The following is a 25,842-nucleotide window of genomic DNA, read 5'->3' as shown; positions in this document are numbered from 1 at the left end:
GTCCTTCTAAAGCTTTCAATTCTTTTTTTAAAATTTTACTTTAACTTCTGGGGGACATGTGAAGATCTTGCAAGACTGTTACATGGGTATACACATGCCATGGTGGCTTGCTGCATCCATCTCCCCCATCACCCACATTAGGCATTTCTCCCAATGTTATCCATCCCCAATCTTCCCATAAAGTTTTCAATTCTTAATGGAACTAAAATATTGTCCTTAACGTGAACTACTTTTAGTGTATTTTCCATTATGTAAGCTTACATGTTAAATTCTAAAGCACTAAGGACAAATAAGACAATCTTTTTTTGAAAATTAATCAGTGTTTTTGTTCCCCTTCTTTTTTTTTTTTGAGACGAAGTTTCGCTCGTTACCCAGGCTGGAGTGCAATGGCGCGATCTTGGCTCACCGCAACCTCCACCTCCTGGGTTCAGGCGATTCTCCTGCCTCAGCCTCCTGAGTAGCTGGGACTACAAGCACGTACCACCATGCCCAGCTAATTTTCTGTATTTTTAGTAGAGACAGGGTTTCACCATGTTGACCAGGATGGTCTCAATCTCTTGACCTCATGATCCACCTGCCTCAGCCTCCCAAAGTGCTGGGATTACAGGCTTGAGCCAACGCTCCCGGCCTTTAATCAATGGTTTTTAAAGGCATTCTTTTTTTTTGAAATAAGAGTCTTGCTCTGTTGCCCAATTTGGAGTGCAGTGGCATGATCTTGGCTCACTGCACTCTCCGCCACCTGGGTTCAAGTGATTCTCCTGCCTCAGCCTCCTGAGTAATATTACAGGCACCGGCCACCATGCCCAACTAATTTTTGTGTTTTTAGAAGAGATGGTGTTTCACCATATTGGCCAGGCTAGTCTTGAACTCCTGATCTCAAGTCATCTGCCCGCCTTGGCCTCCCAAAATGCTGGGATTACAAGCATGAGCCACTGCACCCGTCCAGCCATAAAAGGCATTCTTCAATGTGACCCAAAAGGATATTTTAAAGTTTTGCCAAATACAGAAGATATCAACAGATACTAACACAGATAATTAATATCTCAGTAGCCTCTGTCAAAGGGAAATTAAAAGTGACAAACTGTAGACAAACTTTTCCTTTTTACTTCTATGGTCCCTTCCAAATCATTATTATTTTTTTTAGTCAGGGTCTTGTTCTGTCATTACGACTGGATTACAGTGGCATGACCACAGCTCACTGTAGCCTCGGCCTCCCAGGCTCAAGTCATCTTCCTGCCGCAGCCTTCAGAGTAGCTGATTACTATCGGTGCATGCCTGACTAATTTAAAAAAAAATTGTAGAGATGGGGTCTCATTATGTTGTCCAGGCTGATCGAAAATTCCTGGGCTCAGGTGATCCTCCCACCTCAAGTTCCCAAAGTGCTGGGATTACAGGTGTAAGCCTGGCCATAAAATTAATTTTGTCCCTTTTGGTTCTTTTTTGGACACAGGGTCTCACACTTTGCCACCTAGGCTGGAGTGCAGTGGCACCATCTCAGCTCACTGCAGCCTCCATCTCCTGAGTTCAAGCGATTCTCCTATCTCAACCTCCTAAGTGGCATGTGTCATCACACCTGGCTAATTTTTGTATTTTCAGTAGAGACGGGGTTTTGCCATGTTGTTCAGCCTGGTCTTGAACTCCTGAACTCAATTGATCCACACTCCTTAGCCACCCAAAGTGCTGCAATTACAGGCGTGAGCCACCGTGACCGACAAATAAAATTAATTTTGAAAAGTATTATAAACATGATATGAGAAAACTGTCATCCTAGAAAGCCAAGGCCCCTGCCCATCACTCCCACAAACTATGAGGCCCTCGTGCAGGAGATGCAGGCATGGCCAGGACTTCGAGAGCCAAGGCCCCTGCCCATCACACCCACAAACTATGAGGCCCTCGTGCAGGAGACGCAGGCGTAGCCAGGAGTGCGAGAGCCAAGGCCCCTGCCCATCACTCCCACAAACTATGAGGCCCTCGTGCAGGAGATGCAGGCATGGCCAGGACTTCGAGAGCCAAGGCCCCTGCCCATCACACCCACAAACTGTGAGGCCCTCGTGCAGGAGACGCAGGCATGGCCAGGACTTCGAGAGCCAAGGCCCCTGCCCATCACACCCACAAACTATGAGGCCCTCGTGCAGGAGACGCAGGCATGGCCAGGAGCGTGAGAAGACCCCGTTCACCCTCAGCACTGGAGAGTGGCTTACCTCGCCCAGAACATGGCTTGCCATCCCACCCTGCTGTGCCTGCAGCTGCTGGCTCACACGCAGTATCTCTTCCTCTTTGTTGTGCAGAAATTCCTGTGGAAATAGTAATAATAACAACCACGATCGTGAGAGTCCACAGAGACTTACTGTGACCCTGTAGATACAAAATGTCCTTCTTCATTCAATAAGCCTACAGGTTTAAATTGGAAAATCAATTTCAAAATGTTTTTCTATTCAAGTCCTTTCTGTCTAGTTCCTTCAAGGCAGTTTAAAAATAAACCAATAAGTAAAGAAAATCCTGTTTATTTATTTATTTATTACAAATTTAAGATCTTTATTTTGTCTCTTTATAACATTTTGATTTATTGTTTTCTTTGCATGGAAAAAACTGACTTCTTCTTGTTTGGGATCAAACGCTAGGATATGTTTATCCACAATATGAACCACTTTATGAAATCCAGCTGCTTTTCCTTTTGTGTTTTCAGGATGTACATGAACTACTACTTTCATATGGTGGCACAGGTCTTCCTCAGTGACAGACATTGTTGATTACCTTGATTCCTATTTGTATAAATGCTTGAATACTTCTATTTGCAGAAATTAATAGGATTGTTCCTATATTATTATGTGGTGGCTGTTTTCCAGGATGGCTGACTCAGGCCCAGGCAAGGTTCCTGCAACCTCTTTACTTAAATGTCCGCCTCCCGGCGCTTCAATCCTCTCTGTTTAAAATGACAGATTAGGCCAGGCAAGGTAGCTCATTCCTGAAATCCCAGCACTTTACAAGGCCGAGGTGAGAGGATTGCTTGAAGCCAGGAGTTCAAGACCAGCCTGGGCAAGAGAGTAAGATTCTATCTTTACTAAAAAAAAAAAAAAATTCAGCCAGGTGTGGTGGTTCGTGCCTGTAGTCCTGGCTACTGGGGAGGCTGAGGCAAGAGAATCGCTGGAGCCCAGGGGCTTGAGGCTACAGTGAACTATGATTATGCCACCTGGGCAACAGAAGGAGGCCCTGTCTCTCAAAAAATAACACAAATAAATAAAATGACATAATTAGTTTGGATCTCAAAAATCAATTACTGTACTTTTCCAGGCAATCTGTCTCAAAATCATCAGCAAAGAAGTAGTAAAATGAACTCTTATCTGCTTCTCATCTTATTAACTAAGGAAGTTTCCACAGGGAAAACAACTTGTCACCAGGATCAGCCTAAAACTCCCTTTTACTCCACAAAGGTTAAAATCATTCACATGTAGCCTTGGTGAGAGAATCAGATGTAAATGTCACCACCCTCAACTGCCTCCCATGCCGAGTCCATTCCCCAAGCCCGTGGCACATGGCCATCACACACGACTCTACACGTCCTTCAGAAGCATCTGGAAAGTGAGGAATGCTCTGCAATTTTGAATATCATCTCTACTATCAACAGGTTGGTTCTGGTTTTCTTTTTTGCTTCAAAAGCACAGCTACATTAAGATAACAGAAAATATTTTAAAATAGATTTTTTTTTATATACCACGTACCCACAAAAATTGAAAAATTTAATTTTAAAGATTTTTTTCCTATCATGACAGTGGGAAGAGAAACAGTGAGTGGCCACTCACTGAAGTCACCTCCTTGAGAAGGACAAGCCAGCCACAACCCCGCGCCTCTCAGCCCATAGCTGCTGTCCCGGGGAAGTGTCTCTCTTCATATCCCTGACCACCCTCAGATCCCCGACCACCCTCAGATCCCCGACCACCCTCAGATCCCCGACCACCCTCAGATCCCAGACCATCCTCAGATCCCCAACCATCTTCAGGTCCCAGACTATCCTCAGATCCCCGACCACCCTCAGATCCCAGACCACCCTCAGATCCCAGACCATCCTCAGATCCCAGACCACCCTCAGATCCCAGACCACCCTCAGATCCCCGACCACCCTCAGATCCCCGACCACCCTCAGGTCCCCGACCACCCTCAGGTCCCAGACCACCCTCAGATCCCAGACCACCCTCAGATCCCCGACCACCCTCAGATCCCCGACCACCCTCAGGTCCCCGACCACCCTCAGGTCCCAGACCACCCTCAGATCCCCGACCACCCTCAGATCCCAGACCATCCTCAGATCCCCAACCATCTTCAGGTCCCAGACTATCCTCAGATCCCCGACCACCCTCAGATCCCAGACCACCCTCAGATCCCAGACCATCCTCAGATCCCAGACCACCCTCAGATCCCAGACCACCCTCAGATCCCCGACCACCCTCAGGTCCCCGACCACCCTCAGGTCCCAGACCACCCTCAGATCCCCGACCACCCTCAGATCCCAGACCATCCTCAGATCCCCGACCATCTTCAGGTCCCAGACCATCCTCAGATCCCCGACCACCCTCAGATCCCAGACCACCCTCAGATCCCAGACCACCCTCAGATCCCAGACCACCCTCAGATCCCCGACCACCCTCAGGTCCCCGACCACCCTCAGGTCCCAGACCACCCTCAGATCCCCGACCACCCTCAGATCCCAGACCATCCTCAGATCCCCAACCATCTTCAGGTCCCAGACTATCCTCAGATCCCCGACCACCCTCAGATCCCAGACCACCCTCAGATCCCAGACCATCCTCAGGTCCCAGACCACCCTCAGATCCCCGACCACCCTCAGATCCCCGACCACCCTCAGGTCCCCAACCACCCTCAGGTCCCAGACCACCCTCAGATCCCCGACCACCCTCAGATCCCTGACCACCCTCAGATCCCTGACCATCCTCAGATCCCTGGCCATCCTCAGATCCCCGACCACCCTCAGATCTCCGACCACCCTCAGATCCCTGACCATCCTCAGATCCCTGACCATCCTCAGATCCCTGACCATCAGGGCTGCAATCAGAAAGCAGAGTTTGGGGCAGGGGTCTCGGGCTCCTGACTCAAGATCCCTGGAAAGCTGCTCTGTGCACATGGCCCAGGAGGAATCAGGTGCTCTATGCAGCTGTCTGCCACACGGGGGCCACTGGCATCTGTGAAGGCCAGACACTCCCCCACCCCCCACCCATCGCGTGAGGAGGGTCCTGCAGCCGCTCCACATGGCACCAGAGTAAGTGACACAAACTCCGGCGTCATGCAGAACTTTTGTAGCTTACCTTCAAGCTCGCGTTCTCCTCCTGAAGTTCTCTGAGGCTGATGACAGTCTGGTTGTTCTGCCTGTCTAATTTTAAGTTCAGGTGCAGTATTTCTTCATTCTTACTTACTAAGTCACCTTTAATCTTTTCTAGCTGTTCTTTCAAGTCCAAAACCTTTCATTAAAACAAAACAAAGGAAGCATTAAAAGTCATCTAATATTCTATTAAGAATTGATTTAGAAATATTAAAATAGCTTTGAGAGATTTGAAAGCACATGCCTAAAGCAGATTATTACTCCCCTGTGCCTATACCCACATACAGATGGCAAAGCTGCAAGGAGTGCAGTGGTCACAAGCCCATCATCTGCGTTACTGGACGTCAGACCTTCCAGAGACGCCACTGGACAGTGACCTGCAGTCCCAAGGCCGCGCTTTGCACTCACCTCGCTCTCTCGCTGCAGGAGTGCGCTCTGTGTCACCTCTAATGGGGCTTCTGGACCCTGTGGAGGGCTGCCTGAAGGAGGCTCAGGACATCTGCCTGCATCCAGTGTAGACTGCAACGTGGACGCCAGAAGCAAGCTACTCATTTGCTGTTCCTTTAACGCCTCTTTATCCTATTAAAAACAGAAAATCTATTTCAGGCAAATATTTGGGAATTCAGTACCTCAAACTGCTGCCTGTTAAAACACAGACCATCTTCAGCTGCTCCCAAAGCAGGCCGAGTGCATCTGCACGCACCTGCACTCAATGACGCACCAGGCGCACCAGCACCCAGAACCCTGCCCTTTCCCGGCAGAGGCCTGCCTGGTGTAGGACATGACCCAGAGCCACAGCCTGTGCCCGAGTCCACTGTGAGGAATTGATCTACAGTAACAGTCACCAAACTATTACCAATATATTCAAAACTGACAAAAACTTGCCAAAAAAATGGGGCAATGGCTGATGATGGCATGCTGATACAATGAATATTACCTGCCCAGAAAAATTTTTTAAAAGAATATTTAATATGAAGAAAGTGGTCACAATGCATTATATATGCAGGAGACTGGCATATAATATTGCATATAAAGTCCAATTTCATGAAGGGAAAAAAACCATTTTTTAGCCCTGGCACCCCCTAAAGCTCAGTAAATGTTCGCTGAATGGAGGCAGAAGGAAGGGGTGCAGGAGCCCTGGAGCAGCTGTCACTGAAGCACAGGCAGTGGCCAGCCAGGGAACAACTCTGCTCCAAGCACAGGTGATGATGAGCGGTCTTCCCTGCCACACCAGAACGGAAACACGTCAGGTCCTCACGAAAGGCCCGACTTAGTAATTCTCGTCAGCACTTACAAGAAACAAACACAACTGGACAGGCAAGGTGGCCCACACCTGTAATCCCAGCACTTTGGGAGGCCAAGGTGAGCAGATCACCTGAGGTCAAGAGATCGAGACCATCCTGGCAAACATGGTGAAACCCTGTCTCTACTAAAAATACAAAAATCAGCCGGGCATGGCGGTGGGCGCCTGTGGTCCCAGCTACTCGGGAGGCTGAGGCAGGAGACTCACTTGAACCCGGGAGGCAGAGTGCAGTGAGCCAAGAGCGCGCCACTGCACTCCAGAACGAGAACCATCTCCAAAAAGAAAAAGAATCGGACACACTTGAGAAAGCCTCCTCTCATGTGTGAAGCAGGATTTGGGTCTGAGGACCAAACGACTGATTGTAAAATCAAATTGCTTACTAAGCCTCACTTTCCAAGTAAACTTGCAACCTCTGGTGACAGAAAGTCACTTGAATTCCTTTTAGCTAAATGCTCCCAAAGTAGGAGGGCAAAGCTGCCACCTAGAAATGCAGACAGGCAGCCCTGCCCCCTCCAGCCGCGAGACCTGCCGCCCAGCTCAGCACTGCAGCCCCTCTTTAAACTCTCAGACACAAACAAAAACAGAGCAACGCAAACCATCACTGGGGAGCTTGCCACTGGGAGCTGACGTAGGCTGCTCAACTCAAAAACGGAAAGAACTACAAGGGGTTCTCATCAAAGTATTTAATAAGGTAAGTTTTTTTAAACTAAAATAATAAATGTTTACTTTATGAAATATTAAGAATAAATTCAGAGTTCTTAAGACATAAAGAAATGTTATAAAATGCTACCAGCAAATAAAAGCAAGTATCTCCAGAAAGGTCTGAGCACGCTTGCTACCCAGTCACCAGTGACTTCTGTTATCCCTGACACCTGTGATTCTGGCACAGGTGTGGAGGGTGCGAGTGAAAAAGGAGGCCCTGCCTGCTCCCCGCCAGCTCAGCAAGGAAGCCGTGCACGCGGGGACACCTGGCCACACGCCCAGCCACGACGCAGAGGCGCCTTACTTGTTCCAACTCTTTCACAACGTTTTTCTGGTTTTCTAGTTCTTCCTGGAGCTGGGCCACTGTTTTTCTCATGTTGACGTTCATCTCCTCCAGACGTTTAATCTCGTCTTCCTGCATTGACACTTGTCTATCTGCCGACTCTTTCTGTAGAGCCAATTCATTAAATCCATCCGACTTTTCTCTCAACTTTTGTTGTAACAACTCAACCTAAAACAACAAAAAGTGCTTGGGAAATACAAGAGTGTTTCACAAACACCCATCTTCCAAACAAAACAATAGAGAGCAAAAGGACGGACGCCCTACGCCCTCTCCTGGAGCCAAGCCACACAGGGAGGCCTAAGGGAAGAACAACTGGGTGAAGGGTTACTACTCAGGACAAAAAGGAAAAGCTACGGCCACACTCAACAACCTGGATCAATCTCCAGAGAGTCAGCGAACAGCGTCAATCCCCAAAGATGACAGACTTCACACATCAGAAAGATGGAAACGTTTTAGAAGCAGATGACAGGGGAGTGGTTGCCAGAGAAAGGACGACGGCATGGCCGTGAAAGGGCACATGAGGGTGCCTGGAGGACGGAAGGCACTACAGCGTCACCAGGTCCCATACCAGCGGTAACACTGCGTTCTAGCTTTACAGATGTGACCTCTGGGGAACTGCATGTCTGCCCCGAGGGATCAGAGTCTTACCTCTAACTGCTGCGTGTGGATCCACCGTTAATTTTTAAAAAGAATAAACAAACCTACTAGAGCTTCCTCAAACAAAGGAAAGCAAGCTGTTGCAGCCCAAGCAAGAGCGAGAAGAGCGAGTGGGCAGCAGGACAGTCCCCGTGGGCGCAGGGAGCCTGGGGGCGAGCGCAGGGAGTGCCTGTCTCTTCGACGCCTCCTCACCTCTCCATCCAGCGGTGCTTGCTGCCGTTTTCACGTACATGGAAGGCAAAAAGTTAAAGAAAGTTTAAGCTTAAAAACACAACAGAAGACAGCAAGCCGCAGCACCGCACACCATGAGGACTCACCTGGCTGTCGTGAGGGCCCCAGGGTTGTGGCTTGGTCGCCTGGCGGAGCTGCCCCTCCAGCCTCTGAATCTCCTGCTGGAACTCCTCACGCTCATGCTCCCTCTCGGCGGCCTGCTCCTGGAGGAAAAGCAGCATGTTGGAACCGCCTAATGGGGCCTGTGTGACCCTTGCAGTGAAGGCCCAGTCTTTCACGGCACATGGAAGCACAACCACCCAGCAGCTCAGACTCCAAATTTCCCCCTCGTCACAGCCCCTTTGTAAAAGGGAGGTAAGTAAAGAAAAGCGGGCCTCTGCATGGAACACAGGAACGTCTGGAACTGGTGGGCAGGAGGACAAGAGCTGGTGAAAGCATGCAGTGCAGGCCCAGCCCGGCCACAATGGATGCCTCTGGGACTGAGAAGGAGCATGGCAAGACCAGGGAAGGCAGCCCTTGGAGGCCTGAGCCACAAACATGGGCAAGCAAGACACCCACCAAGAGTCAGTGACCCGGGTGCCCCTGTGCAGCAGGTGTGGGACGCCCTCCTCAACATCCCACCAGAGAAGCTTCTGTAACAATCTGGAAAGAAGCTCAGGCTGTAATGGCACTTTTCAGTGACGCAAATAAAACGGATTATTCAGAATTCTTACATCCATGAATTGCCGCTGGCTGCGCAAATGCTTGTCCAGAGACGCCACCTGCTGTTCCAGGGTGGTGACAGCCTCTGCTTGCTTGGCACACCCAAGATGCTGAGACAGCTGTTCTTCCAACTCCATTTCCAAAATCTTCATCTGGGTGAGCAGGGCTGAGCGGTCCTTCTCAGCCTGTTTCTTGGTCTCTGACCGTTCCGTGACCAGATCCTCCACTTCCTTCCGGAGAGCTAAGGAGGCAAACCAGACAGAGACGAGGAACCCCTGCACCTCAGGGGCTGTACTGAGCACGGCACACACGTGCATTTCCTGATGATGATTCCCTCAAAACCCACCCAAAATGAAGTCACATGACTTTGGGGTAAAAAGCCCATCTTTGAAAACAAAATTGGCTAAAATAAATTTTTTAAGCCTGAAAAGAATACTTCTGAGTGACACATCAGGTAATTATCTAGGAATTCTGTCTTCACAAGACCCTCCCCACACAAGCCCAGTCCCAGCAGACGACGGACGGTGCTGAGTGCCTGGAGTTGTGACGTGTCTAGGGGAAAGGCAAATGCCCCACTGGTGAATCAAAAGCGAATCTAGGCCAGGCACGGTGGCTCATGCCTGTAATCCCAACACTTTGGGAGGCCAAGGCAGGCAGATCACTTGAGGTCAGGAGTTTGAGAGCAGCCTGGACATCATGTTGAAATCCCGTCTCTAATAAAAATACAAAAATTAGTCGGGCGTGGTGGTGCATGCCTGTAATCACAGCTACTCAGGAGGCTGAGGCAGGAGAATTGCTTGAATCCGCAGCAGAGGGTGCAGTGAGCTAAGATTGCAGTGAGCTAAGATCACCGCTGCACTCCAGTTTGGGCAGCAAAGTGAGACTCCATCTCATAAATAGAAATAAATAAAATTAGCTGGGTATCACAGTTTAAATTTCTGTCCCCTCCAAAACTCATGCTTCAATTTCATTGCCAGTGTGGCTGTACTGGAGGGGCCTTTAAAAGGTGATTAGGCCAGAAGGGCTCCACCCTCACAGCGGTTGGGATGCCTCAATCAGAGGGCTGCAGGCATGCGCCCTCCCTCTCGGCCCTTCCGTCTCTGACCCATAAAGATCCTGAGGAGCCAGCTCTCCACTCCAGAGGACACAGCGTTTAAGGCTCTGCCTTAGAAGCAGAGACAGGGCCCTCACCAGACACCAAACCTGCTTGCACCTTCACCTTAGGCTTCCCAGCCTCCAAAACTGCGAGCCACAAAGGTCTGTCCGTGATGAACCCCCGAGCCTCAAGAATTCTGTTCTAGCAGCACAGACAGCCTGAGACCCTGGGTAGTGAAGCCCCAGCCCAAGTGCAAACTGCGATTAAAAAGCGTCTTGAGAAAAGGGGCTCTCTGCTGCTGAATCCTGAAGTATTTATTAGTTTTTTTTTTTTGAGACGGAGTCTGACTCTGGGATTACAGGTGTGAGCAACCACTCCCAGCCTGAATCCTGAAGTCTTTAAGCCATTCAAAAACTAAATTATTAAATTCATACATGTTAATGGACATTTCACCAGTTTCCAAAAAAACATTTTGATCTATAAAATTGTTAGTGTTTTATAAAACTATCATGACCAATGCAAGTAACATTCTCAATAAAGGCTCACGCCGCTGTCAGCAGTGATGGCGACTCCACTGTAAACATGCTGCCGTGGCAATGCCATTCACAACCTGGGACGAGGGGTGGGGCCTGGGGACAGCTGCTCCCCAACTATGCTCCTGGCCCTGGACACGACCTGGGCTCCACTCGGCCCAGAACATCACCATCTTCAGGGCCAAGGGCACTGGGCCATGCACTGAGGCCAGGCGCCTGCGACACACACGCAGCCTCAGGGAGGCACAGGAGAATCGCAATCCCCGCTGGCTAAGCAGACACAGGGGACTGAGCAGGCCCAGGCCCTCCTAGGAGACCAGAGCAGGGACCCAGCCCAACAACAGCTACAACTGCCGCAAGAGCTCCTGAAAAGCAGCACACACTGCAGCTTAGGAACTGTAGAAAGTATCATCAGAGAAATGCTCCCATGTTGCTGGGGAACGGAAATGGGACAACACCCACTTCTGTGAACACTGACGATTAGAGTGTCGCTGTATTTACTGTTTGTCACAGAAGTTCTGAAGTTCTTTTCTTGAGCAAATCATTTGCAAAATCCAGGGCGAACACACAGCACATCACACAGAAATCACTCATTTGACTTTACAAACCTGAGTCCTTGTGTGCTGCAGTGACAGCTGTGCCTATGAACGAAAGTGCATTTACTGAGGCAGAAACAGAAACGTGCAGCCTAAACCTGAGAGTTAGAGCCAGTGAAGGCTCCAGGCACCGCTGCTGGCCTGCAACAGTCTCTAGACTCAGTGTCCACCATGCCCACAACTGCCTGTGCAGGTGCAGCCCATGGACTTTTTGAGGTAACAAAAGAGAACAAATGGGACAGGCGACACCACCGGAAGAGGGCCACGAAACACGCCTCACAGCAGGAGGCGCCACGCAATACAGCCAGGCCGGGCCGCTGCGCATGGGCCCTGCCAGGAGCGTGGTCAGGGTCACAGTGGGTACGCCGGTAGCCAAGGCACAGTCACACAGCTGCAGATCCAGGGTGAAAGGAAAAGGAAGAAACCAGCGTGAGAAACTAAGGCAGGGTTAATATCATCAAGATGAAAGCAAACAAGAGGACCGCAGAGAAACGAGAACTTCCCAGTGACAAAACAGAGTGGGCCCAGGACGTGAAAGGGCTCCATGTGATCCGTGCCCAGCATGGCAGGCACCTGCCACTGCAGGGCCTGTAGTAAGCCTCAGCTTCTGTCCTGAGGCCTACAGGGACCCGACAGGCTGTGGACACCCAGGGCCCATGTCCCCTGCCAGGGCACTCCCTGGTGGGCCAGGCCTCACAGCAGGGGGGGGAACCAGAGGCAAAGCAGCAGAGGGGCCACCACAGCCTTGGGAAGAAGCCTCCATGGTGCTTAGCCCCATGTGCCCAGGCCCAGGGCACAACACCGGTGCTGGCCACAGGGGCCCCGGCCACTGGGCCTAGGCCTTGCCAGGCGGTTCAAGAATCCACAGGCTGCACACCCCTTTCTCTGCCAAGAGTCCTGACTAACAAGGTGACTGGGCTGAAGTCCAAGGGCTCGTGGTGATAAAACACCAGGTCGTTCTTCCCCGTCAAAGAGTGCAGCCCGGCTACCGCTGGCTGGGCACAAAGACACTGGAAATAGGACAGCAGAATCCACAGGGAGGGGCCTGGCCACGAGGCTGCCCCTCAACAGCAGGTGGCAAGCAGAGAAAGCATCAGGGGAGACGCAACGACAGATGCCAGACACAACAGCAGAGCCTGGACAGAGATGCAGGCCCTGGGTGCTAAGAGAGATGCAGGACGTCCGAGCCATTCCTGAAAAGTCCCTGAGGAGACGCAGGAAAACGAGCGCCTCAAAGGAAAAGAAACAGCACCTTGAGTCATATCTCCAGCACAACCTGACTCGCAGAGGCGGCGACGGAGGAGACTCCAGGCCCTCCCAGCCCTCCCTCTGTGGACGTGTTGCACAGGGCAGCAGCACTTGGAGGCCCGTGGGGGACAACACTGGCCTGAGCCTGGCAGCAGCCAAGTCCACAGTGAGGACTTCACAGCTGGCCAAGGAAAATTCACCCCAGAGCAAGGCCAAGGCCAAGGCCAAGCAGGCAGAAAGGAAACACCAAGAGCAGCAAGAAGGGCCCGACACCAGCAGGTGCGGCCAAAAAACACTGGCTTATATTTTTTTATTTTTATTTTTAAGTTGCTTATCAGTTTCAGGAGATTTTGGGCTGAGACGATGGGAAAACACTGGCTTAAATGGACCAAAAGAAGACACTCACAGGTAGGGTTTTGTTTTGTTTTGTTTCGTTTGAGACAGAGTCTTGCTCTGTCACCAGGCACCAGGCTGGAGTGCAGTGGCACGATCGCGGCTCACTGCAATCTCTCCTCCTGGGTTCAAGCAATTCTCCTGCCTCAGCCTCTCAAGTAGCCGGGACTACAGGTGCACACCACCATGCCCAGCTAACTTTTGTATTTTTTGGTAGAGACGGGGTTTCATCATGTTGCCCAGGACGGTCTCGATCTCTTGACCTCATGATTCACCTGCCTCAGCCTCCCAAAGTGCTGGGATTACAGGCGTGAGCCACCGCACCCGGCCTACAGGTAGGGTTTTTAAAAAGTCATGAACACGGTATCCACATGAGCCACAACTAAAACAGAGCATTAAAAGACTCAAAATGAAAGGACAAGAAAAGATATACAAGAGGAAAAGCACCAGGCTAATCTTCAACCTCAGAAATGTACATAAAAAATAGAAACAGGATAAATAGGAATGACAAAAATGAACCAAAAAAAGAAGACAAAGTCTGGACGTGATCATAGAGTTTAAAACACCCCGCAAGACAACACCTTCCACACTGGGCCAAAGAATCACACGAGCACCACAGGTGGAAAGACAGGGGCACAACCAGGAGGCACGACCTGAACCCAGTCTGCGAGGCGGCAAACATGCCTGCTGGCGTGCAACCCAAAAAGCCCACAGAGCGAAGAAAGCCAGAAACCACAGGAGCTGGCTGGGCACAGTGACTCACACTTGTAATCCCAGCACTTTGGGACACTAAGGCAGGTGGATCACTTGAGGTCAGGAGTTCAAGACCAGCCTGGCCAACATGGTGAAACCCCATCTCTACCAAATATATAAAAAATCAGCTGGGTGTGGTGATACGTGCCTGTAATCCCAGCTACTCAGAAGGCTGGGGCAGGAGAATCGCTTGAATCTGAGAGGCAGAGGTCATAGTGTGCCGACATCATGCCACTGCACGACAGCCTGGGCGACAGAGCAAGACTCCGTCTCAAAAAAAGAGAAACCATAGGAGCAAGAAATCACAGGAACGATAGCAAAAATCAGCGAGACAGAAGACAGCAAATGAGAATGGCCACAAAAATTAAAAGCTGGTTGTTTTCTAAAGAGAAAAACATAAAAAAAAAAAAAATGGTTTTTGAAACAAAAAATGAGACTTCTGAATTGGCTGAGGTGGTTCCTTCAACGCCCAAGCTTGTAACTCCAGTTTGTGTTGGGAAGGGATGACCACGAGACCACAAACATCCTGGAAGGAATGAAAAGCACCGGCTCCTCTGCCTCCCGAGCACCCGAGATCCCAGGAGTGCGGGGCGTCTTCGGGGTGGGAGCCTGAGATCCCAGAGTGCAGGGCGTCTACAGGGTGGGAGCCTGAGATCCCAGAGTTCGGGGCGTCTGCAGGGTGGGAGCCTGAGATCCCAGAGTGCGGGGCGTCTACAGGGTGGGATCCTGAGATCCCAGGAGTGCGGGGCATCTGCAGGGTGGGAGCCTGAGATCCCAGGAGTGCGGGGCGTCTGTGGAGTGGGGGCCTGAGATCCCAGGAGTGCGGGGCATCTGCAGGGTGGGGGCCTGAGATCCCAGGAGTGCGGGGCATCTGCAGGGTGGGGGCCTGAGATCCCAGGAGTGTGGGGCAACTGCAGGGTGGGGGCCTGGGATCCCAGGAGTGAGGGGCATCTGCAGAGTGGGGGCCTGAGAGCCCAGGAGTGCAGCGTGTCTATAGGGTGGAATAGTGGGCACGTGGATGGCAGGACCAGCCCGGTGTGAGCTGAAAAGGCATGGGGAGAAAGCCAGAGTCGGAGGCAGCGATCAGGGAGGCACAACATCGGGACTGAGGGCGGACACCCCAGCCCTGCGAAAAGCCTTTGCTCAAGCTCAGCAAGCTACCGAGGACACAGTTCCCTGCAGGCTCATTTTAAGCTTCTTATGTTTTGACTGTTTTCATTTTAAACGCCTTTAAAACCAAAATATCTAAAAATCTGAAATGATATAAACTAATTTCGTTAAAACTATGTTTTCCTAATTGGGGTTAGTATCAGGCACTTGGCTATTTTAAATGAGATCCTAGAGCAGCTCTCATTTGCCGTGGCTTGGCTCTGCCTCCAGCTGCTGCTGCTGGACTCAGAACTCCTCTGATTTCCACCTCACAGAGGTGGGGGACCCTCCAACCAGTGGGGCCAACAGACAACCCACCTTCTCTGAAAGGGCAGCAAGGCCAGCAGACCCCTCACTGATGCCACACAAGCTTCCCATGTCCAGCGTTCTAGAGAAGCAGCATGCTTGTTTACACTTGGCCCTCTTAGAGACACTAAGCAACCCCAGGAGCTGGGGAGGCCGTGGCAGCCGTGCCCACATCCCACAGCTCGCACTACCCTCCAGTGCCCACCCTCCTCACCAGCTTCTCTGGCCTCAGCATCCGTGGCTGCGGCCTCCCTCTGGCTCCACAGACGGGCACACTCCTCCCTCAGTGCCTCCTGCTCCTGCACTGCCTGCTGCAGCTGCCGCCTCAGGCTCTCCAGCTCCAGAACCAGGCGGTGCTCGGAATCCTCCTTCCCGGCCAGCGCCTTCTGCAGATCTGCAGTCTCTACCTTGAATCCCTCGAGGGTACCTTTGGGGGACACAGAGATGCTCTGAGAAAGCCAGCCCTGGGTGCAGAGCTGACATCGCCCCATATCCACACCTGCTCCATGGTTTGCATAGAGACCTCAAGCAAGGAGACCCGTGAGACAAGCGCCACGGGCAACGGAGGATGGCCTGCTGGGAGGGAGGAACTGGGCCACCGCCCCTGAGGGCAGCAGAGCTAAGAGCCGGAGGCTTCCAGGACACAGCTAAGGGCCTCCGATGGCCCTGCCAGCCACAGTTCCTCCCAAACCATGGGTACCTCCCACTGTTGGCTTTGTTTTACATTTCACTTTTAAAACCCCATTCCGAAGGCTTCCTTCCTTCAGAGAGGCCGAGCCTGCTCCCTTAACAGCTCCAGGCGCCCGAGGCCCCGCACTGCTCACCCCGAGTCTTGTGCAGCTGCAACGCCAGCTCCGCCTTTGCTGCGCTCTCCTCCTTCAAGCACTCCAGCAGCTCTTGGTGCTTCCTGACAACCTGTGCCGTCTCCTCATTTTTAAAACTAAATTCTTTTTCAAAACGAGAATGAATTTGGCGTGCTTCTTCCAACTGTTAAAACACATTTACAAATCAAAACTCCAGATCAAAAATAACTGAAGCATACGTTACTTCTACCCCCAGGCCCTTCAGGCTGTCAGCACCCAGGCAGGGCCTGGGCCCCAGTCTCCAACGAGGACCCTGCACGCGGCCAACAGTCCCTCCCAGCCTCCCAGCTCAGCCCTGGTCCCTCTCCCTTCCTCCAGACACTCCCCTGGCAAGTGTGTCCAGTCTGGGACTCGCAGACCATCTATAGGCTGAGGCCCAGAGTCACCTCTGAATTCAAATCTTAGCAAAAAGTGATTTTTTTCTTTTGAGACAGGGTCTCATTCTGTCACCTAGGTGGAGTGCAGTGGAACAATCATGACTCACTGCAGTCAGCCTCGGCCTCCTGGACTCAAGCAATCCTCCTGCCTCAGCCTCCTGAGGAGCTGGGACCACAGGTGCATGCCACCCACACCTGGCTAAATTAAAAAAGAAAATCAAATTTGTACAGATGGGAGTCTTGCTATGTTGCCCAGGCTGGCTCAAACTCCTGGGCTCAAGTGAACCTCCTACCTCAGCCTTCCAAAGTGCTGGGACTATAAGAATGAGCCTTGTGTCTGGCTGAAAAAAGGATCTTCAATTGCTTACCACGTATTCCTATTTAATGTCTTTTTTAATTGTCTAAAATGTTCTAAAAGGATTTAAAAAACAATTTCCTTTTTTAGTGATAATCTCTAAATATGAAAACACTCCATATGGACTTCCAGCGGTACCTGAAGTGAAGTAAATAATCATGCCTGTGTATCATCCAAACTGAACTGATTCTATCGCGTTCACAGCAAGCCCACTTCCTCATCTGATTCAGAAAAGCCTCCTCCTTGGGGAGAAACCCACGAGATACGGCTGACACCAGCGTCCACCAGGCTTGCGAGGCAACATCAGCTACTCAGTCCTCACGTCTCCACAGGACCCTGGGAGCGTGGGCCTCACCTGCCTGCTAGAGTCCAGGGCCATCTCCAGGAGTCCGTCCACGGCCAGGTTGAGGCTCTGGAAGACCCTCCGGATGGGCTGCTCACATTCCTGCACACTTTCTGGGCTCATGAGAAAGCTTTCACGCATGTGGCTGCTAATCTCAGCCACAGAAGACATCTCCGCACATTCAGATACGGTTCTGTCCAACTCTGGCAGGGCTACATCCGACCATGTCTCCTCCAGCGCCGGAGCTGAAAGATGGGCAGATACCGGCACACGTGGCTCAGTGAGCAAGTTGGCCACAGCCACGACAGCCACAGTGACAAGGCATCTCAGAATGATGGCCCAGCCGAGAACTAAGACCAGACAGCACCCGCCACAGGAGCTGGCAAATTCAGCTCAGACCCCAGTCTCGGCCTACTGTAAATGCAGGAAACCAGGAAAGCAGTGCCTTCCTGGAGGATCCTCTCCGAGAGCTCCAGGCCCACACAGGGGCTGCAAGCACAGGGCGGGCGGCTGGGGGCCTGGTCCTGGTACACTCACCTGCCGACAGGGCCAGGCCTGTGCCCGCGTCGTCCAGACAGAGCCCCACACGCTCCCCAATCCGGCTCCTCAGGGTGATGGCTGCCCTCAGTGTCTCTCCAAACAAACCCAGCAGCCTGCGCAGGGCGTCCTGGAGGGCCCCTCTGAGACAGGAAACACCCATCAGGTGAGCCGGTCATGGCATGGGAACCCACCCTAGATACTGCTGAGGGACTGCCCACCACTCTGCACAACTCGGCCCACAGCCACCTGTCCTTGCAGGGCCAGAAGACACAATCCTCACTCCCATGAGCATGGGAAGCTAAGACCACAAACAAGACAACCACGTGGCACCCACTCCAGGACGTGGGCTTCCTAGGAGAGGTCTTCCTAATGCCATTTCTGATTTGCAAAAGGTGCCGTATTAGGAACGCAACAAGCCCGTCCTGCAGGTGTGCGATGTGGGTGCACAGTATAAATCACCCAGGAGCAGCACACAGGCTCCATCTCTCCCCTAGAGCACAGGCTGCACCAGCCAGCAGTTTTACAAGATGTCTGTCCAACACCAGTCACGTCTAAGCCACACGTTCACAGGAGTCGCACAGTGAGAGGAGGATGGCGTCTCCCAGTCTCCCTTTGGGCCTTGTGGACGTGTGGTCTGAGATGCTTCTGTTTTCACACACAGGGGCTCCTGGGGCCCAGGCCCGTCCACGCCTTGCTCCCTGCACTGCGATTTAGGGGCAGCCCTCCCGACTGCGACGCCGCTGAGGAAGGGCAGGCTGACCCCACACCTACACAGCTGGCCCTCCGTCCACTCCGCTCACAGTTCTAAACCCCAGAGCCCAACCCTGTGGAGCAGATGATGAGGCCTGATTCATGGAGACCGTGACGTGAGACCTGCAGAAGCGCCATGCAGGCCCCGAGGAGCCCAGGACTCTGGGCAAATAACAGAGAGGGGGAGCCCTGAGAAGAGAATGCCACCCACTCCCTGGCACAGTTCCAGACCCCGAAATGCCCAACTCTTACAGGCAGCAGGGCGTTGGCATCTGCCCCTCCTCACAACAGGCACTCCCTCCAGCCTACAGGGATGGGAGGCTCACCTCTGCGCCCCTCATGTTTAGAGCCTGGGCTACCCCACCCACCACCCACCACCCACCTCTACACCCCTTGAGTTCAGAGCACAGGCTGCCCCACCCACTGCCAACCTCAGTGCCCTTCAGTTTAGAGGCTGGGAGGCACCTCGCCTGCTGCTCACCATGGCTCCGGTGACTCGAGAGTCAGCACCAAGCTACAAGGTGCCCACAGCCAAGTGCAAGAAAAGGCAAGGTCCTCACAGAAAAATCACAAAACTTGACAAAAAGAAGAAAGGAGATCTGCACAGACATGCCCCAAACATGGAGGGACCCTCAGCGTGACAGACACCAATGCTCCAAAAACAGCTGTGAACTCAGAGAATCCCATCAGCCTGACCCAGTCTCCCAACCCTGGATGGGCTCCGGGGTGCCGACAAACCCAGTCCGGGGCTCCAGGACACAGGAGCAGAACACGGAGGCCTCCGGCGGGACACACCACAGGAGCAGGACACAGACACCTCGGGTAGGACACACCACAGGGGCAGGACACAGAGGCCTCGGGCGGGACACACCACAGGGGCAAGACACGGAGGCCTCGGGCGGGACACACCACAGGGGCAGGACACGGAGGCCTCGGGCGGGACACACCACAAGAGCAGGACACGAAGGCCTCACACGGGACACACCACAGGAGCAGGACATGGACGCCTTGGGTGGGACACACTGATGGGAGCAGCCAAAGACCCACACAAGGTGACAGGGAGGTCACGCACCCAAGGGGAGGCTGCACTGGCCAACTCAGTGCTGAGCCCACTGCCCAGACAGGTGCAAGCAAGAACAACGGAAGAGCTGCAGGCTGACCCCAGAGTCACACAAAAGCAAAACGTAAAACCCTGTGAGATGACCTGGGAAAACCTATATGGTATCAGAGTTAGCAGTTTCTTAAGGCCCCAAACGAGATAAAGGGGCAGTCAAGACTGAGGGATGGCATTGCCACAGGTGAGGAGGCGCCAGGGCAGGACACAGACCTGGACCCATGCACTCAGGGGAGGTGACCCTGCAGCCCATGGTAAGCACACGCATGCCCTGCCCTGGGAGAGCCCTCGGGACTGGGCGCTCAGCCCACTGCCTGCCGGTCCCCAGGCACAGGCTCCTGGTGCAGAAAGGAACAGGCAGGGCCACGGCTGCTGCTCAGGCCAGTCTCAAACACGCATGACACAGGGAGATGTGTGAGGCATGACGTACCCACACAGTCCAAGCCACAGGAACCACAAGACGTGTGGGCCTGAATGCATGCCACGCTAGGGACGAGGACTTGGGTGCACTCTGGGTTCGCCAATACCTAAGGGGAGGGGCTGAGCTCTGGGTGGGAGGAGAGTGACGGGGTTTCCCAGGGAGGCTAGATGGGAAGCTGAGACACAGCAGGCAGGAAGGTGTGTGCTTCCAGCGCTTACAATCTTCTTAGGTGAGCGAAATAAGGAGGCCGGGACCCCGCCCACCAGGAGTCAGTGTGCATGGTGGCAAACCAGCTATGGGGCCAGGAGCTGGTCAGCCACAGACCAATGGCCTCCACGTGACCTAGGGGGTGCAGGCAGCCATGAGGCAGCCCCGGGGCCGAGGACACACTGACCTCTTGCTCTGGGACAGGTCGGCGTCAGCCTTGAGCATGGAGAGAAGGTTTGCAGCTTCCTGGTTCTCCCGCTCCCGCCTCTGCTGCAGCGCCTCCAGCTCAGCACGGCACTCTTCTATCTCGTGACTCAAGGAGACAACCTGGTCTTTCAGCTACGGGGAAAGATTATTAACGCTTTAGTTAAAACGATATGGTTAAAATTCAATGGCTGTAAGGGACTTTCAACGCAACGGTCACTATTCGAGTCTCTGACACAGGACTTTTCAGCTCTGCCATGGTACGAAAGCAGAAGGCATTCTGGTGCTTCCTCGACGTACAGTGCCTTGACCAACAATGGTGGAGACACGGCCCCTGCACAGGCCGAGGAGCACGTTTAAAAAAAATACAGCAAAGGTAAACAAGGTGCCAATTCAAGGTGAAAATTACTGATACAGTTTTTCCTCCATCACTCATCGTTTACAAAAGAAGAATACATCGGCACCCCCAGCTGGAACCTGAGGCCAGGGGAGGGAAGGGGTGTTCATCAGAGATCCACTGCTCCAGCAGCAATTCCAGTGAGTCACTGTGACTGGTCATTCACAAAGTCAGGTGCCAAGTAGACAAAGATCTTTCTTTTTGAAACAGGGTCTCATTCTGTCGCCCAGGCTGAGTGCAGTGGCCCGACCACGGCTCACTGTAGCCTCGATCTCTGGGGCACAAGCAATCCTCCTACCTCAAATTCCTGAGAAGCCAGTACTACAGGCGCGCACCACCACACCTGGCTAATTTTTTAAATTTTTTTGTAGAGAGAAGGTCTCCCTATGTTGCCCAGGCTGGTCTTGAATTCCTGGGGTGGAGTGGACCTCCCGCCTCATCTTCTGGAAGTGCTGGGATAACAGGTGTGGGCCACGGTGCCAGGGGAGGAAGAATGTGCAGTGAGAGTCTAATGGAACAGAGTTCAATCTTGCAAGATGAAGACATGGAGATGGCTGAATGCACCGCCACATGGAACGAGGCACTGAAATAGGGTTACGATGACTTCTATGCTACACGCCTTACCACCAAAGGAAAATGATTTTCATGCTGTACGTGTCTTATTACAAGGGAAAGGAATATTCTACACACCTGCTGGACTTGGTGATTCTTCTTTTGAAGCTGTAGAGACAAAGACTCTTTCTCCTCTTGGTGAAAAGGCTGTGCCTGTGCACTCTGGAGCCCACGTGTCTCTTCTTTTTCAAGCAATGTAGCTTTCTTTTCACTTCCAAATTCACCCTGTACACATTAATAACAATAAAAAGTATCAGTAAGCTAGAAAAATGCATTATCTGCTATTAGCTAGAATTCAGCACCTTCATCAAATATCCACTCTGCACCAAGAGCCACCACTCACAGAAAACGTGCGCTCAGAGACTTAAGTCCTGGTTTCAGGGACACAAGTCCGCACCGGTGACGGCTGCCTGTAATGAGCACTGCTCACTGCCACTCCTAAAGGGTTACCGTAACATCTTCAAGAATCACATTAAGAAGTTTACCATCCTGGGATTACAGCCATGAAAACAGAAGATATTTGGAAGGCTAGGTTCCTTCCCTTTTAAATTTTATTATTTTCTTCCTAAATAACAAAAACTTTTAAATAAGGTTCAATAGAATGAATTAAACTATTTATATTTATATATATTTGTGTTTGTTTGTTTGTTTTGAAGAAGGACTCTTGCTCTGTCACCCAGGCTGGAGTGCAGTGGTGTGATCTCGTGATCTCGGCTCACTGCAACCTCTGCCTCCCAGGTTCAAGAGATTCCCTTGCTTCAGTCTCCCGAGTAGCTGGGATTATAAGCACCTGCCACCATACCCGGCTAATTTTTATAATTTTTATTGCAGAGACAGGGTTTCTAGTAAAACCTGTTGGCCACACTAGTCTCCAAGTCCTGACTTCAAGTGATCCGCCCATGCCGACCTCCCAAAATGCTGTGATTACAGGTGTGAGCCACTGTACCTGGCCAATTAAATTAATGAAATAAGCTTATTTTTTAAACCTCTAGAAGTAGCACTTCTAGAATAGCAAAGTAAGAGCCTCCAAAATCTGTTCCTCTACAAAAGAAAAACTGGTAAAAACCATCAAAACCAATGCTTCCAGAGCTGTGGCAATTCCAGCAGGTGTGCAACCATCCAAAGTGTTTATGGAAAGCACAGGCTGAGTGTCCGTCAGAACAAGGTTCGGGTGCTTAACTCCGCTCTGACCCAAAGGTCCTCTCCAATCTGACAGCCCTGAAAACCAGTAGCTGCCAGGGTAGGAAAGGGGACCCCAAAAGTGCCATGCACAACTGCCCGAGCCTATCTGCCGTGGCTGGGTCAGAGCTCTCTTGGTGTCAAAGATTCTACCCCAGGGCATTTGCTGGAAACAGTCCATGGCGAGCGTTTAACAGCACAGCTGCAGCCACCCACAGTAGAGATGCCAGATGGAACTAATAAGGGGCTGCAGGGAAAACATTTGAGAATGAGACGCCCACAAAGGCTCAGAAAAGCTCTGGCATCTTCTGGGGCTCTACATGGTGTGAACACGTGCAGGGCTGCGCCCACCCTGGATGGGCCCAAGAGGCCCTGGGCTGGGTGCAGGCTGACCATTCAGCTCTGCACAGCTGGGTTGAAGGCCAGGGCTGGGCTGTCCATCACCCCCCAGAGCCCCAAGGGCACAACACACACAGGGCCCTCAGCAGAGACAAAGATGGGAATAGAGTTCCCTCAACCCCTGGAGCTGAATACAATCACCGAAAAAAGTCCACTATAGAGGGGCTCAGTAGCAGACTCGATCAGGCAGAAGACATAGGTCGCACACCGGAAGATGGGCCAGTTCACAGGATCCAGTGAGGGAACAGAGAAACATGAAAAAAAACTCAGCAGAGCCTCCAAGGCCTGTGGGACACCCTCAAGCCAGAGAGAGGGAGAGAAAAGGGCAGAGGGAACCCTTGAAGATATCATGGCCAAAACCTCCCAAATTTAATGAAAATAACAGTAATTCCCACATACAAACTCAATGAACCCCAAGTCAGATAAACTGACAGAGACCCACTCAACCATCACAGCCCAATATCAAAAGCCTGAGGGCAGCTAGTGCACAGTGGGTAGATGGGTACAGCTCACGACACACAGCCCTGGGAAGACAGGTGAGGCTCATGACACCAGCCCTGGGAAGACGGGGTCACAACACAGCCTAGGAAGACGGGTGAGGCTCACGACACGCAGCCCTGGAAAGATGGGGTCACAACACAGCCTAGGAAGACGGGTGAGGCTCACGACACGCAGCCCTTGGAAGATGGGGTCACAACACAGCCTGGGAAGACGGGGTCACAACACAGCCTGGGAAGACGGGGTCACAACGCAGCCTAGGAAGACGGGTGAGGCTCATGACACGCAACCCTGGGAAGATGGGGTCACAACGCAGCCTAGGAAGACGGGTGAGGCTCACGACACGCAGCCCTGGGAAGACCGGGTCACAACACAGCCTAGGAAGACGGGTGAGGCTCACGACACGCAGCCCTGGGAAGACGGGGTCACAACGCAGCCTAGGAAGACGGGTGAGGCTCACGACATGCAGCTCTGAGGAAACAGACAAGGCTAATGACATACAGCCCTAGGAAGATGGACACGGCCCGTGACACGCAGCCCCAGCTGACAGAGGAGGCAGCAGGGAGTGCTGCCCAGTGCTGAAGAAAAAGCCTGTGGACCTTGAAGTCCACATCCAGGAAATGATCTCTCAAGGATAAAGGAGAAATTATGACATTCTCACAAAAACAAAAGCTGAGAGGATTGATCAATAGCAGACCTGTCCTGCAAGAAATACCAGAGGAAGTCCTTCTGGCTGAAACAGAAGGCCCCAGACTATTATTCCCAGGAAGAAACAGGAGCAGCAGTGCAGGTAACAGAAGACAAAACAACGTGGCTTTTGTTTATAGCTCTTCTCCCTCCTGATTTAAAAGACAAGTGCATAAAGCAATGGGCACAAAAAAATAGAATGACGTGCTTGGGCCGGGCGCAGTGGCTCACGCCTGTAATCCCAGCACTTTGGGAGGCCAAGGCAGGCGGATCACGAACTCAAGAGATCGAGACCAGCCTGGCCAACATGGTGAAACCCCATCTCTGCTAAAAATGAAAAAATTAGCCTGGCGTAGTGGCACACACCTGTAGTCTCAGCTACTCAGGAGGCTGAGGCAGGAAGACTGCTTGAACCCGGGAGGCAGAGGTTGCAGTGAGCTGAGGTGGCGCCACTGCACTCCAGCCTGGTGACAGAGCGAGACTCAGTCTCAAAAAAAAAAAAAAAAGGAAAAAAGATCTGCTTGGTACAACAATACAAGCGCAAAGGACAGAGGAGGGAATTAAGCTACATTGGCAAATAGTTTTGTAAACTTTTAAAATTAAGTTGGTATTAATCCAAACCAGATTGTTAAAGGTGCTCGCTGTAATGCTCAGGGCAAATACTAAGAAAAAAGCTCAATATATATAGCAGTCCCCTTTGTCTGCGGTTTCAGTTACTGTGTTCAACCTCATTCTGGAAATATCATATGGAAAATTCCAGAAATAACTCACAGTGTTAAAGTGCCCACCAGGCTGAATGGTTGGCTGAGATCTGGCAGGCCAGGCCGGGGGTCATCCCTCTGCCCAGACTGCCCATGCTGCAGGCACCACCCACCCATACACAGGCATCTTGGTGACACACGGCTGTTGCAGCATCACAGAACTTGTGTTCAAGTCACCCTATCTCACTTAATCACGGCCCCAAAGCGCAGGAGAGGTGACACTGCAATTCAGATGTGCCGCAGACGCCATAATGGGATTCCTCTGAGTTAAAAGTTGATGACAGGTACACAGGGAAAAACAGCATCCACAATTTCAGGCACCACTTGGGAGTCTTGGAACGCATCCCCTGTGGGTAAGGGAGGACCACTGAAAGTTTAAACTTCAAAGTAAACATTATGGAAATTTAAGTTAAAAAAAGGTAGTGATGGAGAAATACAGGAACAAAAAGGACAGAAGATATACAGGAGACAAACATCAAACACATATTGACACATGCTACGACATGTATGAACCTGGGAACACACAAAGTGAAAGCAGAAGACACCAAGGGCACACCTGCCTGAGTCTATTTATGTAACTGTCCACGGGTATGGAGGGCAGACAGCACACCACCAGGAACAGGGGAGAAGGGAGGATGTGAAGTAGCTGCTAATGAATGGGCGTGTCTTCTGTTTTTCCTTAATTTTCATTTAATTATTTTTTGAGGCAACATTTTCGTGTCACCCAGGATGGAGTGCAGCGGTGCAATCTCGGCTCACTACAGCTTCAACCTCCTGGCCTCAAGCGATCC

General features: G+C 51.8%; 1 protein-coding gene across 14 annotated transcripts in view; it reads right to left on the bottom strand.

Moving 5' to 3' along the window:
- Positions 1–25,842, bottom strand: part of PCNT (pericentrin) — a 120,864-nt gene that overhangs the window by 47,575 nt on the left and 47,447 nt on the right. For 7 of the 14 annotated variants that reach the window (XM_035283166.3, XM_035283167.3, XM_078358660.1 and 4 more), the window contains 13 exons: positions 21,606–21,752; positions 20,502–20,653; positions 17,820–17,962; positions 17,295–17,527; positions 16,169–16,331; positions 15,559–15,771; positions 9,282–9,511; positions 8,655–8,771; positions 8,530–8,550; positions 7,642–7,848; positions 5,741–5,911; positions 5,319–5,471; positions 2,202–2,294 (listed from right to left, as the gene is read on the bottom strand). In XM_035283166.3, coding sequence (XP_035139057.3) covers positions 2,202–2,294; positions 5,319–5,471; positions 5,741–5,911; positions 7,642–7,848; positions 8,530–8,550; positions 8,655–8,771; positions 9,282–9,511; positions 15,559–15,771; positions 16,169–16,331; positions 17,295–17,527; positions 17,820–17,962; positions 20,502–20,653; positions 21,606–21,752 — 2,043 coding nt within the window. Of the gene's footprint in view, positions 1–2,201; positions 2,295–5,318; positions 5,472–5,740; positions 5,912–7,641; positions 7,849–8,529; positions 8,555–8,654; positions 8,772–9,281; positions 9,512–9,890; positions 9,984–11,507; positions 11,541–15,558; positions 15,772–16,168; positions 16,332–17,294; positions 17,528–17,819; positions 17,963–20,501; positions 20,654–21,605; positions 21,753–25,842 lie in introns of all 14 variants that reach the window. The other 7 variants (XM_078358656.1, XM_078358658.1, XM_078358657.1 and 4 more) reach the window with 3 other exon arrangements.

The sequence above is a fragment of the Callithrix jacchus genome, chromosome 21 (genome assembly GCF_049354715.1).
Source record: "Callithrix jacchus isolate 240 chromosome 21, calJac240_pri, whole genome shotgun sequence".
NCBI lineage: Eukaryota > Metazoa > Chordata > Mammalia > Primates > Cebidae > Callithrix > Callithrix jacchus.
This window is presented reverse-complemented; position numbering and strand designations above follow the sequence as displayed.